Source organism: Vanellus vanellus (genome assembly GCF_965231255.1).
Source record: "Vanellus vanellus genome assembly, chromosome: 14".
In the NCBI taxonomy this organism is placed as follows: Eukaryota; Metazoa; Chordata; class Aves; order Charadriiformes; family Charadriidae; genus Vanellus; species Vanellus vanellus.
In genome coordinates, this window is record NC_138919.1 from 16,986,533 (window position 1) to 17,001,603 (window position 15,071).

The 15,071-nt window shown below is 40.9% G+C and overlaps 1 protein-coding gene across 1 annotated transcript in view; it reads left to right on the forward strand.

The window, feature by feature from the left end:
• MAD1L1 (mitotic arrest deficient 1 like 1) overlaps window positions 1-15,071 on the forward strand; it is a gene marked incomplete at its 5' end in the record, with an annotated part of 391,507 nt that overhangs the window by 34,549 nt on the left and 341,887 nt on the right. The window contains one exon of the mRNA XM_082490494.1: window positions 4,340-4,426. Coding sequence (XP_082346620.1) covers window positions 4,340-4,426 — 87 coding nt within the window. The remainder of the gene's footprint in view (window positions 1-4,339; window positions 4,427-15,071) is intronic.

Sequence of the window (15,071 nt, forward strand, 5' to 3'; positions counted from 1 at the left end):
AAGAAATCATGTTTCCAAATTAGGCTTAAATTCTCCGTTTGTTTGGTTTTTTGTTTGTTTTTTTTTTTTTTTTTTTCTGAAATGTTATTGCAGAAGGAAGTGCGCCCTCAGGACGGGATAGTGGGACAGAAGAAGAACGTTCTAGCTTTTGGCTCCTTGTGCCTTTACCCAGGAGAAAGGAACTGAAGTCAGTGATTTAATCTGCACCCACATTTTGGAAGCCACTTTTTGTCATTTGTTCGTGTTTGTAATTACACAGCATATGATAACATAATAATAACATGCTGCTCTTGGATCGTACTGCTAAGTGTGGTTCATTTACGGGATTTTACGTGGCTGATGCAAACCAGGTGTGGGTTTTTTCGTGGTTCCATGGCCTCCAGTCGTTACATGGGGACGGAAGCCGTCTGCAGGGCAAATATATTGACAGTGCAGAAAGAAATCTGCTTCTCAGAAAGGCAGTTCTGGGTATATTTATGTAAGGACAGAGTTTCAAACTTCCCTCAAGTAGCAGTGGTGATTCAAGTAGTGTTGTTAAGATATATCGTCAGACAGATTCTCTTAAAGCAGACTTCTTGGCTTCTTTTTAGTACTGGTTTTTGATATCAACTGTTCCATAGGGAATGGAAGGAGCTTTAGCAAAAATTAGACAAAGGCTCTCGAGGCGAGAACATGTTAAGTGTGTGTTGGGATGCTGACAAATTTCTCTCTTTATGTGGCATTGTTTTCAGAAACTTTTGAAATGAGAGGGCTGTTCACAGCAATGAGGGCTGGTTGGTATTTGCAGTGCTTTGGGAGTTGACCAATTCTCTTCAAATTGAAAGCTCGTCTGATTTAATTTCATTGTGCATGCTGTGTCATTCCTCTCCTTGGAACTGTGTAAATTTGGCTTTTGCCGAGTTGCGCGTGATCAGGATAGGATGTAGACCTCAGAAACGGGCTTTGAAACCACTCAATAAAGGTATTTGACAGCAGAGTGCACACAAGGGGTGTCTTCGTCTCTGACCACCTGAAGTGATTTAGTTTTACAGAAAGTGAACTGTTCTTTAGAGGGGGTTAATACCCATTGACTTTATTTTCTGTTACATCTCTGTGCCATTCTGTTTGGACGTTCCATCTAATGCCAATAAAACATCCTCCAGAAATAAGTATAAACCTAAAGCTGCCAATTGCTGAAACTGAGATTGGAAGCTGATTGTTGATTTGAATTGCTGAACAGATGAGGATGATTGTTTTTTATTGGAAATCTGTCAGTAGCTATCATTACTAGAAATCTGTGGCTTTTATAATCCCATCTCATTTTACTATTGGATTAATTTCAGTTCTCTGTCTCAGTCCTAATACGTTATGGTATGAATTTCTGAGAAAAAGAAAAAAATCAAGGCAAATATACTTTTTTCTTTTTCCTCATTTAAAAAAAAATCTGTGCAATTATTTCATTGATGCAGGGTCCAAACAATGGTGGTAGGGGCTGGCACTCAGTATGGCAGGAGAGATGTGTGATACTAAGCATCCTTGTGATATATCTACTATATTTGGTTGAATTATGAGAGGCTTAGAACTGCATTTGTCAGAACCTTGTTGGCACGCCATTAAATTTTACAAAGATTGTCCGTGTTGAAACTGGTGTGTCTGCTTACAGCTTCCTTTTGCCAAACAGACTAAGCATACCCAGTCCATTTCTGGCTGGTGTTTTCTGTTTTTTCGCTTCTGGTGGCTCTGGTAGGTGAAAGATGGTGAAGTGGAAAGGGAAACTTAATTTTATTTTTTTTTTTTATCAGCACTAATGCAAAGTTGCCTTTATCCTTACCTTATGTCTAGATTTTTCTAGTTAAAATCTACTGTAGAAAGAGAACATCTACTTCCTTCATTCATAGAAAAGAAAACCTCTGACGTCTACTTCCTGCAGACAGAAGTTCATGAACCCATGCTGAAATCAGATTGTAGCTTTATAGACTTCTCTTGTAGCTTTTTTGCTGTTGGTTTGTTTGGTTGGGTTTTTTTTTTTTTTATTTTTATTTTCCATGCAGACATTGTGGAACATAGAAAACCAACTTTCTTCCACTTTCTTGCGTATGCTGTCATTTAGTTTTCTATTTATATACCAATAGAAAGAACCTGAGTCCTCCAACTTGGAAAACATAGTTAGAGCAGTGTTAGATTTGAGCTCTTCTGAGCTGAGATTCCAAGAAACCAGTGTTTTTCCCTTGCTCTTGGGTTATGTGGAGATGTGGCTTGCATCAGACTGGCTTGAATTAGTTCTCCAGTGTTTGCTCTGATGCCCACCCATTAAGGATCCCTCTGTAAAGAGATGTGGAACTGCTTAAATTAAGAATCCCTTCAGGCTCAGTTACAGGGGTTTGAAGCGTGTTATCTAGTGCTGCAACACATTTGAAAACCCAGGTGCACGTTGGCTTAAAATTGACTTGTCTCTGCTGTCAGAATTTGAATTGTAGATGTTTTAATCAAACCATCTCCGTCTTGGTTTCTTCTCATAGTTTCCTTGGCCATTGAGTGTGATGTCTTTGAAGGATAGCGTTTCATCCTGTTCTGACAGTTTTCTTTGACTGCCGCGTATGCGTCTTCGTTGTCTGAGGAAGACCATGCCCATCTGTTTTATTATATATTGACTGTTAAGACTTGCATGTAACACAAGTGGTGTTAGAGGCTTCAAAATTTTCTGCTGAGGAAGACTTCAAGTGTGCAATTCTGGAAGCAAAAAGCAGGAACCTTTGAATTGGGATTGCCAGAATTGGATCCTGACTGTCTGCATCAGCCCAGTGTTTAACTGATTTTTCACTTGGCTGGAAGTGACAGGTGATTGAAGAGAAAAAGTGATGCCTTTGCTGTATGTGAGCAGTTGGCTGAAAAGCGGTATCATCAGAGAAATGGCTTCTTTAGTCCTCGATTCAGTTAGAATCCCAATGGTCAAGCAAGAGACACGTCTCCTACCTATTTGGTTTTTGGAGTGGCAGAAGCCTCATTCCAGGGCTGTATTTGAATAAAGTAAAATCTGACCAGGCTTGATTTCATCAGCCAGCAACAGTGAAGCCTTGACTTGCACCTTGGGGGACACGACAGAATGAGTTTCTACAGATTTCACTTCTCCAAATCTGGCTTCCCACTCACTCCCTATGAACAAACCCATTCAAGGTTTGGGTCGCTCTCCCACTTTGGGGGTGGTGCAGCTTGTTGTAGCAAAAGGACGTACCCAGTACGCCCTGCGATGCCCTTTCCTGCTGCCTTTCCTTTGGGAAGTGTGGCAGAGACGCTTCTCTTTTGAGATGGGAAACCCTTTCTGGTGGCTCAAGAGAAAAATCTTCTTGTGTTTTTTCATAAGCTGCCTCATTTAGAGTTGAATCTCTTACACTCATGATTTAGAGAGGTCACTGAAAAGAACAGTTGTCACCTGCAGAGACTGTTGATGTGGGATAGCGATTTCTGGGACTGCCAGCCTAGAGTTATCTTGATCCCATTGCACTAGCTTTAAGAATTCGCTGCTGGATTTGATGGAAAAATAAAGCTATTCCTAGCAACTGCAGAGCTGTTGCTAGTGGATCTGCAGAAATCTTTAGTCTCTGACAAGGAAAGCTTATCGGAGTGGTATCTGAAGTGTTAACTAGAGCTGATGGATTCATTTTTTTTTTTTTTTTCCCCCCCATGGCTCTGGAGTTACTGCTTGTATGAAGGACTGAAGTCAGCACACTGGTAATTGTGTGGGAGCACTGCTTTGAGTCACCTGTGATGTAGCTGAACCTCTACGCTCTCAGAGGGTATTCGGCAGTAGCCAGAGCTGTTGAATTGTACAGTAAATGTACATTTACTTCCTCCTTTTCTCACCCTCGTGGTAATAATCCTGTGATCACACTCCACTGAGACTCTGTAGTTGAGTAACAATTAGAGTAACACTGCGTGTGCTCACCCCTGTGTGTTTGTGCTGAGCACTGGGATGGGGAGGATTGTGAACACCTATTTTTATATATGTTAAAAAAAAAAAAAAGTATAAGCTGTCTGTTCTTCTGGTGTGAATGTTTATGCCGGCTGCTTGCTTTGAAGAATTTGGTCTTGCTTTAGAGTTAGTTTATGGGTTGAAGTGAAGAGTGGTGAGATGCTGCGACTCGGATGGTGGTTACAGCATACAGCAATGGCTTTAATAAAACAGGCTTTGTGTAAGCTGGGCAGGATGCAACCCTGCGTTCTTCTAAGGGACTGCAGCAACTTTGGCCTGGTGAAATTGCCTTATCTGCTTTTGGTGAGACCTTTTTTCATGGTTATTTATGGAACATAATTTTTCAACCAATGATTCATTAAAAGTTTCTGTTTTGTTTTAATTGTGTAGGACACCTGATGATCTGTCAAGGCAAATTGTGGCCCTGCAGCAAAGGGAGATTGTGCTGAAAGAGCAGAACTCTACCATCACAAACAGGTAAGTGATACCAATAGTGGATGCTGGCAGCAAGACACCACTATATTAAAGCGTATATAAAGAAAACAAGGACTGCAGACGTAGATGATGGCTTTTTAGATTTCCCTGCCGCTCCATGGAGCGTTCTATGCCATCACTGTTTTTCCCATGTTGATGAAGAGTGTTTTGCTTAGTTAAATCCTTGCAGGAAGAAAAAGATGAAGAACTGTGGGAGGATGCAATGAAGAGTTTATCCAGCTTTATTTTATGAGCTAAAGTGTTTGCAAGGGGAAGTAAGCTGCTTTCCCTGACCACCTCCTCTGGAAAGAGAATACCACAGCAAAATGTGCAAAGTAGCCATCTGGGTATGGGAAAGGAGTAAGAGCCCCGAGGACTGTGATTTCACTGCTTAGAGGACCAGTTTGTATAGATAGTGGTGGAAAAGTATGCTTGCTGTTTTGGTGGCAAAGTACTGCTATGCTTTGGGAGGAGCAGTCTGGTCATAGAGTGAGATACGTATTTGAAACTAGAGGGTGTTTAAGCCTTTGCCCTTGCATGGGAGTGAATATCTAATAGGGGAAATAAATTTCTCTGCCAGAGCTTAACTTTCCGGACCGCATTGGTTACACGTAGCCTTTCTTAACGTGGTTCCATAGCATGCCAGAAAGCACTTCTCATCCTCCGTGCACGTATTCTTGCTTCTCACACTGATTTATTTCCACACGTTAGGAACCTGTTTTCCCGTGTTAAAAACAATACCTCTATCTTTCAAAAAGGCTCTTGGACTGTTTACGTTGCCACGGTGTTAGCTGACTTCTCTAAGCAAGAGAAGTGTGGAGAATCTCAGCCTTCGGTGTAAACATGTTGAATGTAAAGCAGTCACGAGCACTCCTTACTTTGTCTCGGGCTGCATTTGCTAATGCGTCTCCTGGGGTGTGTGGTAGATTTTGGTTCAAGAGATGATCGTGTTCTGGGCTCTGCCTTAGTAATGATGGGCAGGATTCAAGCTGGGTGTTAAAAGCTTCGTGTGGGCTGCTACTGTTAATGAAACTGTTTAGTCAGTTGTAAAATTGTTAGCCAAGTGTAAATTCCCGTGAGTGCAGCCGGCCAAATTGTTTTGTGGTTTTTGCTAAGAAGTTTAAAAGGGGGAAAAAAATTGCACCAATATAAAGAAGACATTTCATATATTAAAAATAAACCGAGCAAAGCCTCAAACCCACAATTGATCAAATGATCAAATAAAAGAATGATGGTAATGTTTGAGTTATTGATTATTTTTTTTTCAGGCGGCTTCTCTCAGCATGCCAAAGAAATGCTTTTTCTACATTTATTACTGGCCACAGGGAATCATCTGCAGAAAAAGCAGCCTTTTGGTAGTGCCTGTTCATGCTGGATGTAATTGTGCCAATTTAGTTTAAAAGTGAAAACATGATTAAGATTACTTTTTGATTTCAAGTGAAATGGGCTGTAAAGCTACTTAAATTAAAATTCTAACATTTTCTTGATGCAGCGCTGTGTGTCATTTCCAAAACTGATAATTTTGGTGTTCTTCTGTCACATACCTTATTCTGTCTTAAAATGTAGGCAATGAGATACATTTTTAAAAACCTTTCATTACAGATGATTTGAAAGTTCCCAGGAGAAGGTCTTGAGTCTTTGGAAATAAAACCTTGTTAAGGAAGCAAATCTAATTTTCTCTTTTCCCTGAATGACATCCAGATTTAGCTGATGGTCTTCTCTTTTATTTGTTTCATAATTGTGTTCAGAATGGTCTGTGCATTTACAGTAACTTAATATGTGATCATGACTCCCTCTAGTGATTGAGCCCAGCACTTATTCAGCTTTCTATTGTTTTTTTTTCAGCTACGAGTCCTTTTGCCTTTAGTTGAAATGTGTTAGGTCTTCAGTACTGATAGTGCTGTGTTTGGTTTATAGAGTCGGAGGTTATGTGTATAGAGCAATGTGCAGTACAAAGATAAAAGAGTCTTTGCCTACCGTAAGAAGCTTTGATTAATTTTCTCCATTAAAATGAATGATGCTTAAGAAAACATAATCAGAAGTTGGCATCTGAATTTGTTTTTGGCAATGAAGTGTAGAATCACATGTAGTCCTGGTTTACCTGTTGCTACAGTGCAATATTCAGTTTAGTAGAAGAGGGTTTGAGTGTGGTGTTGAAGATGGTGATATGACCCTCTTCCCTAAGTGGCTGATACTGAGTCTTTGTACGGTGAATGTATGTTTGGTCGTCACTGAGCTTTTAAATACAGGCAGAAGAGTGCCTGGAAGGGTTTTTTGTAAGCTGATTATTCTGTCTCTTAGTCTTTACACTGCAGCCTTCTTACTGTTTTTTATCCCCAGTGATGGTACCTTTCCCACGGTGTTTAGCGACTGTGATAGACACTTGCCAGCTACTATTTGTCTCACAACCTGACAAATAGTCCCCAGTTTCTTTCTGATAAGAGGACATGCTTGGTAGTGAAGCAGGAGTTAATCGCTAATGTAGCAGAATATGAGCAGGACTTGACTTCAGAAAACAAACCAGGCGTGGAAAAGGTATCACAGGGGAACAATTTGCTACGTAAGGTCCCATCCGTTTCTGTAAAACTGGAGACAGATCTAGCTCAACTGCTTCTCAGTGTCCCTTAGCTGACTTAGAATGGAGAGTTATGGTATACAAACACACTGGTAACAACATTTTCCGAATGGCATATGGCTTCACTGAACAGACTAAACTTATATTGTCTTATTCTTCCTTTCTTGAACTACTTTCCATTTATTACTGTATATTTTTTAGAGCCAGCGTTTCTGTTATTATAAAGGCAATAGAGATCATCACACCACAAAAATGCTCCATCATTACAAATCAGCTTTTGCATCGGTATTCCCCCTGCTTCTGCCTTGGGGATCTGAAGCACAGTGTTTTGTGTGACCTGGGCAGTTGCCAGTGTCTCAAGGCCTCCCAGAGATCAAGTGATGATGCATATCATATTTGCTGTACCGCTCAGATTGGACGTTTTTAGACACAGAACCATGGGACTGAATTTCCTGAACAGTGGGTTTATATCAATTTCTTTTAATGGTGATTATTTCCATGTTTGAGTTGTGTAGACTCCTTGGAGCTTGCTATTTTTGCTGGGGAGGAAAACCTTTCTGTGGTGTGAGCACGGGGAAAGAGGAGAGGGCCACTCTCACTCTGAACGCACAACCAGCAGCTCGCTTCTCTTTGCAGCTTCGGGATGGCTGAGTAATGTAGCTGAAAGCGCCATTAATAGCGCGTGATGGAATCTCACTGCTGTTTTGGAGTGTGTTGCTACAAGTTGTGTAAATAGAGTAAATTATACTTTCAGCAGTAACAGCGGGAAGTGTCGTGGAGCTCTGTAACTGCAGAACAAAGATAACAATCCAAAGGTTTAAAGGCTCAAAAGAAGATTGCTTAGGGCCGCTTTGATAGCATGAAGTGTAGGTGCTCTGTTGTTCAGGAAAAGGTAATGAAGGCAAGGTGTTTTCTTAGTGGGTCACTTTAACCACGCAGCCATCGTTAGTTTATGCACGTTTTCCCACCCCCCGAGTGTGGCTGCTATAGGTGTGGTATGTTGAACTGTAGTTTTTGAGGAAGAGTTGGTGGTTGTAGCTTAGTAATATGGCAAGTTAGCCAAGCGGTTTATACGCTTTTGTCTTAGAGAAAAATGATGTAGTCATTACACTATTTTTTTTTAGGTGAAAAAAGCTGCATGTTTGTTTTTCCAGCATCCTATCTGCATATTTGGAGTCTCTGGAGAGATGTCCTAAAACAATCTTGGCAAAGCATTCTAGAATTTGAGATGTGGGGGAAAACTTCCCTTGTCATCAGTGTTGTCCTCTGACGCTGCTTACAGTTTGATCTTTGCTTCAACTCTGAAAGACAGGCTATGATAATGTACTTTTCTGGTTACTTGTTGTCCCTCCCGAAGTGATAATTTCTTTTCTACTTTTGCTCTTGTTGTCTAAATGTAATATTGACTTTGGACCATTGAGGTATCTGGTAGAAAGTCAAATACAGGGAAGCGCATAGCTGAAGTTAGTACTGAGCAGGATGAAGGACACAAAGGAAAACAGAAGAGGAGTAAATCTTTGGTTCTGGTGTTGGGATCCTGGAGCTGATGGCTTATTCTCATCACCTAGTGTCAGAAACCAGCCATGTGTTTTGACATATAGTTTGGTATGTGAAAAGGGATACATAGAATAATATTTTCCTTCTCCAAGTGCTCACAGAGTTCTGTTAAGAGACATGGTTGTTTACCACCTTTATTCATATAAATCAGGTAAAGCTGATTTACCCAAACAACCTGCTGTGTGTGCTGTCACTTAAAAATGAAATAAAAACCTGAGCCATCGAAGGCTGGGGAATGTAGATTGCAAACTGAACAGAAAATGCTTTTGAGTTGGGCAGCAGGGATTTTTTTAAATTAAAAAAACAATGAATGAGTGATGATAAGCTCAGAACTGTCCATCTCCGTAAGTGCTGTTAGCTCAGAAGTGTGTCGTAAATCTGTTGCCCATCTTCTCCTTTCCTTGGATGTCCCAAGGAGTGTCAGTCACAAATATAAATAGAGCCTGTCAGACTTCTTCCCCTAATCTTCTGGAAAGTTGGGCAGAAGTTTAATTACAGTGAAATGTCTTTTATCTGACAGGGAGAGAAGTGCTAGCTTTTTGATAGGCTTTATGAGTTATTTTGTGATCAAAAGAAGCACTTAATGTCTAATATAGGACAAGGTAGGAATTTTTTTTCTTCTGTTGTTCATCTATATGGCACATTGTGCCTTGATTTATATGTGGAGGGTGTGTGTACCTAATACCAGACAAATGTTTATTCACAGTGCTTCAGGGTAATATTAACTGCTGGCAGGTTCTGCATTCATTTATAGAGTAACATTATGAAGAAATGCCTAGTAGGTATTGCTTTTTCTTTTCTCCAAAATGGATCTTTTGTGTGTTTTTATACCAGAAGGAAGTTGATAGTTTCCCATTAAGTGACCGATCTACTCTCTCCAAATAAACACATTCAAATAGTAAACTTCCAGAGCAACATCTGGTTATTCATGACTCTAATTTGGTAGATGCAAAGCTTTTTTTCTATCATATCATATTTTTCTATCCCTAGCTGACACTAGGAAGGCAAAAAATAATTTAGCCAAGAAGTCTACTTCTGGTTTCAATCCTAAAAACATGGGATTTTGCCCAGACCTTTCCCTTTCATGATTGTGCCATTTTTAGTCCGATTTCCTGAGGAAGTGAGGCTTATTACTGCGCTTTGTGTGTCTATGTAGATGAGGTTGTGCCTACACTACGCTTTTGAACTTGCTAGCTGTGTTCTATCAAGTTTGGCAGATGGCAGAGGTCTCAAAAATAGTAAATTCCAGCAAGTTCAAGGAAAACAGGTCTCCAGCTCCAGGAGAGACATCCCGTTGGTGCAGCTGGTGGTCATGCCCTGTTGGGTATCAGAGCCCTGCAAGGAAAAGGTCCTCTCAAATGTCACCTTGACGGCAAGGCTGCTGGTGGAGATCGTGCCTCCTTCGCCGCCGCTCGCTCGGCCCTGCGACTGGCAGTGAGTGAGCGCTATTCTGACACCACAGTAGGGGCACAGTCCATAATTTCTGCTATGCCGAGTTCTCCAAAGGCCTGTGGCATTTGTTAGTGCTGTGGTAATGTTGTTGATACGGAATTCATTTTCATGCTGTTCATATGAGAAATGGAAGCCTACTTGAGTCAATAGTCACCTTTGGAGAGAGAAATCCGTGGGAAACCAGGCAGCTTTGGTTTCTGAAGCTCACGGAACTACTATCTTTGTTTGTTTAAAAGAAAGTATATATAAAAAGCCCAAAGAAGAGCCTACAGGCGGCAGACACAGCTGTAATTGTACTGTCTCTGCAGCCTGTAGCTCTGTGGAAACTGCATAGTGCGAACCCAGTAAAAATATTAGTTTCTTACCTTATATTTGACTGTGCTTCTTGGAGAACATTCAAGGAGAATCTGTGGCGTGCCTCTCATCACTCTTAATGACTAAAAAAATTGTAGCAGCTATTTAACTCTGTTCTTAGTTTGTTTTTTTCGTTTTCTTGTTCCAGGATTGTGATTGACCCTTGTTGTTCCTACTAGCACCCCTGACGTTTGTGCATCATTTTATTACTAGAATGAATAACAGTTTTCATTTGTTAGTGTTCCTCTGGAGATGCTGATTCAGCATTCCCTTGGGTGTCCTGGTAGCAGTGTGAAGTATTAACCAGAAAAACATGTAAAAATAATCAGTTGATTTGATAGGAAACATAGACTGCTCTTGATGGTGCGTTGTACAGCAGACGCTCCCTGTTGCAACACAGAGCTGCATTGTAAAAGTTATGGAAGGAGAAGTCTGCCTAGCGTTTCTTCTACATGTGGCTCCCATAAAAATAAATCTATAAATCTTTCACTTCTGTGAGACTAAAATTCCTAAAAATCCTGGATGAAATAGATGTATGTTAATACTGGTCTAGAGTTCTCGGAAACTAGAATGAGTATTTAGAGTTGAAGTAATTTGAAGTCAAAACTTATTATCTGTTTTCACTATTCTTATTCTTTCTTTTTTAGCTGAGAGGTGCTATGATCAAATTAATGATTTATGTGAGGCTGATGAGCCAAAGGAAGAGTTAATTTGTGATATGATTACAAAAGGAGAAATTATAATCTCAGCTATGCAGTAGGCAGCAGTACAAAAATACTCTACTTTGAAACCAGTACTATTATGTAAAATCGTGAATTCAGCCTGTCGCCAAGCTTTGTGTAGAGCTCTGGGAATTGTAGTGATTTAAGATTTCCAGTACTTAGGGATTTGTCTCTTATTGCTTCTGCAATGTGGCAGTAAGCCTTGAAAAATAGTATATGAATTGGGAAAGAAGAGGGTCTTTCAGTTTGGTAATATCTTTAGAATCAGTCTCAAAGTCATAGGGATGGTCCCGTGGATGAGGTGGAAGAATGTGGCCTGAGAAGTCTGGACTTGGTGTCAGGAGAAGCTTTGTGTTTGCTTGGGTTCTGCTGGGTCACTTAATCCAGTGACTTGAGTTTTTCATATTCTCACACGGAGATCCAGAAGACCACATGAAGGAAAACAAACACCTCTACTGCATGTATCCTGTCTAGTCTGCTGTCTAATTATTTGTATCCTGTCTAATTATTTTTAAGGCAAAAACCCCTTTTAATTCTATCTATCTGTATTTAGTAAGATTTTTTTTGTTCCCTTCTCCCCCAAAAGCACTTTATAAACATTTGTTTCTTCCACGTAGAATCTTAAATTTACAGTACTGACCACAGCTCTTGAACTGTTACTTTGAAGTGTTTTATAAGTTGTCAACAGTCAAACAAGGTTGTGTATAACTGTTTTGTCTCTTAATTTGTAATGCTGGAACTGCGTTATAGCTTTCCTGAGCAGTCATGAGGAGCAAGAGGAAGACTGGTGGCAGAATGCAGAAAGAATTTCCTGTCTTTTAACACCCATATACCCAAATACCTACTGAGGTTGCTGCAATAACAAGGGTATCGAAGACTGTGAATTTTTCTGAAGTCTTTTAGGGTACGGTTTATACTGTTTATTTTAAACAGATTGGTGCTTTCCCAGTGCTTTGGGGAGAGTGGGGGCCAGCCAGAATACACTGAGGCGTTTTACCAAGGTAAACATGTATCCTTGTAGGATTTTGTAACTGCTGTGAAGTAGTGTCAGTTCAAATACTTCACAGAATAGGGTTATGTCTAAAAAAGGGTTATGTCTTGGCTGGGATGTCTCCATCAATTGATCATATCTGCATGTAAACTTTGCTCAGCTCTATAGCTTGTTTAACAATTTCTCATCTATATCTCATGTCAACTCTACCGTGTGGCTTCTTCAGCCTGCTATTACTGGTATTTTCATTATGTGTCTTCATTTTAATACTCTCTGTGTCTGCTTGTATGCACACGTGAGTATACAGACCATGGTGCAACAGCGGAAATGAAGGAAATGCTATAAGTATATAGCTGTTGGTGGGGGGAGGGCGTTTTTATTTATAAGTATGTTTCTAATGTCAAAGTTTTATCGTCTATACAAAAGACATACTGCTTGAAAAGTTTAATCAAAAATAAGAGTAAGCTGCCTTGTCTTTTTTAGCTGTGTAAGGCAAAAAAAAAACTTGTCATAAATTGCAGTCAACGCCCCCCCCCCCCAAAAGCAGCTTTCTTTTGCTGCTCTGAAAGTTAAATGACTAATGTGCATAATTTATTTGAGCATCTGTGCTAAAAACTTGCATACCAAGTTTTAGTTCTATGTGATCAACAATGGCGAAAATTAGGATTTATCATGGAAATGCTGACGGATGTGAACATGTGTAGGCTAAACCGGTGCCTGACAAACCTTCTTATTGTGCAATGCTAATGGTGAAATAATTTTTTTTTTTTTTTCCTGCCGTAATTGCATGCCTCCCCTCCCCCCTCTCCCTCATCTAGCTTAATTTTCTCCTTTTCAATTTGGTGGGTTTAGTTGCACTTCATATTTGGATTCCTGCTTTTTCTGGAGTCGGCATAAACCATCCAAAGTTGGCTCCGCAGTGACGGGCTGCGAACGGAAGATGGTGCCGGCAGCCTTGGCAGCCGCTCCGGCTTCCCTCCCCTCCTCCTCCACCGTTCCTGACTTGCTGTCACCAGGATTATAAATTCTGGAGCCAATTAGCTAAAAAAACGTTACAAGCGAAAGGAAAGAAATGAAAAGCTGCCCAGTATCTTGATGTGAATGTGCCTGTCTCGGAAAGCCTCCCCGCGGGGGGCTCGGGGGAGCCGGCCACCACGGCTCCGGCGCAGCTTTCGGAGAAGCATCAGGCACTTTTGAGGCATCTGGTTAAGGAAGGAGCAGTTGGTTTGGAGGAGACAAGCACAGGGGAACAAGGCAAGGCCTTCTTAACAAATTGTGCTCATAATGTAAGGTCTTCTGTTAAAGGTTGGGAAGATCCTGAGGGTGTGTTTGTGCCTTGAGAGTGTTTCTTCCTCTCTCCATCCCCATCCACAAAATTTCTTGTTGAAGCAAATTTTTGGAAAAAAAGAAAAATTCTTTAAAATTCTCACAGTCAGAGTGATTGCTTAGTTCTTGCACGGGCATCACAGAGGAGAAACAGGTTTGTAGTTGGTTCCTCTCCGTCTCTTTTCCGACAGGAGCGGGTGTGTTTTCAGGCAGCACTGGCACAGCCGTGCTCTGCTGCTTAGAAGAAATTCTGACGATTTCTCAGTGCGGTCATTCTTTAGCAGGAACGCGTCACTCCTTGGGAAAGGAGGTGGGGTAGAGTTGGAGACGGGCTCAGGAGGAGTGGTTGGCGACTGGTCCGGTTAATTTGTTGCTGGTGATTTGGGTATTTTTTTTCACTCTAGCCATAGGAGTAAAGACTAGTAGGGTCTGCCATTGCGAGGGCCCTTTGGGGCTGGATGCGTGGTCAGGGGCTCAGGCACTGTACTCCGTTAGAGTTCAGAACAGTGTTCTAGCAAAATGTAATTTCCTTTCTGTCATATTTTATGTATGGAATGTTTTTACATATTTTCAATATTTAAAACAATGTTCACATATTCATAAGTTTTAAAATACGTTCTCACTGTTAAGAGATGGAAATCAGTAAAAAAAACCCACAAACCCACAAAAAAATCCCAACAAACAACCCACAAGAAACCCCCCTAGCTTTCCTTTTATTCAAGCAACAAAAATCAAATTCTTATGAGTGAAATAACTACTGAAGAGGCTTTCTGTTGCTCGGCCAGGAAAAGCTTTTGAAATATTAAAGGAAATAAACCAAAATGTGGCCCTTTCTGGCTGTACAAATAAGGGATTATCAGCTCTAGCCTATGGCAGTTGCAATGCATAGAGTCCGAGGTATCTACTACTCATAAAAGAGAGTGTATGCTTTCAGAAAACGCTGTGAGATTTTTGTTTTTTAACGGGACTCTACTGAGAGAGTATCCCATACCTATGGGTTATCCTAATGAAAAAAATCCCTCCTCTTGCACCTTGCACTGGAGGTAAAACTTGTCACCAGGGCAATGCATTCATTGACCCTTGGAAGCCAAATGTATTATTTATGGTGACGCATCTTTATCTACTGAAAAGAGGAAGACTGAAGTCACTTTGTAGCCCTTTCTCTCGTAGCTGGGAGCGTGCAGCAGCACTGCTTACATCCCCTCCGTTTGAAACAACCTGAATCCCGTGCCACCAAGGGGGTAATTGCAACGCGGGTTGTCTGGCTGTGCCACACTCCCAGTTTACTGAGTGAACTTGCTCATCTGGGTCTTTACGCCTTGGTTTGCATTCTGCAAATCTCGCACTGGTGTAAGAATTGGAGCTTGTTGAAGTCAGAGTGCATTTTGATCATTCACAGAAGAATCAGCAAAGCGGGGTTTGTAGGGAGAAGTAATACCTTTTATTAGACCAACCGATAGGATTAGAAGACAGACGTGCGTTTGGGCACACAGCCAATACTCAGATCTGATGTAGAAGCAAAAAGCCTTCAAGCTAAGCGCAGGTTGAGAACAATTGCTCCGAGTTTAACTTGATTAATCAATTAGACAATTTGAGGGAGAAGGTAGCAGGCACGTGTGGAATGGGGGAGGTATCGGAGAGAAGAGATGAAAGGGCTGTTGGCGTCTGAGA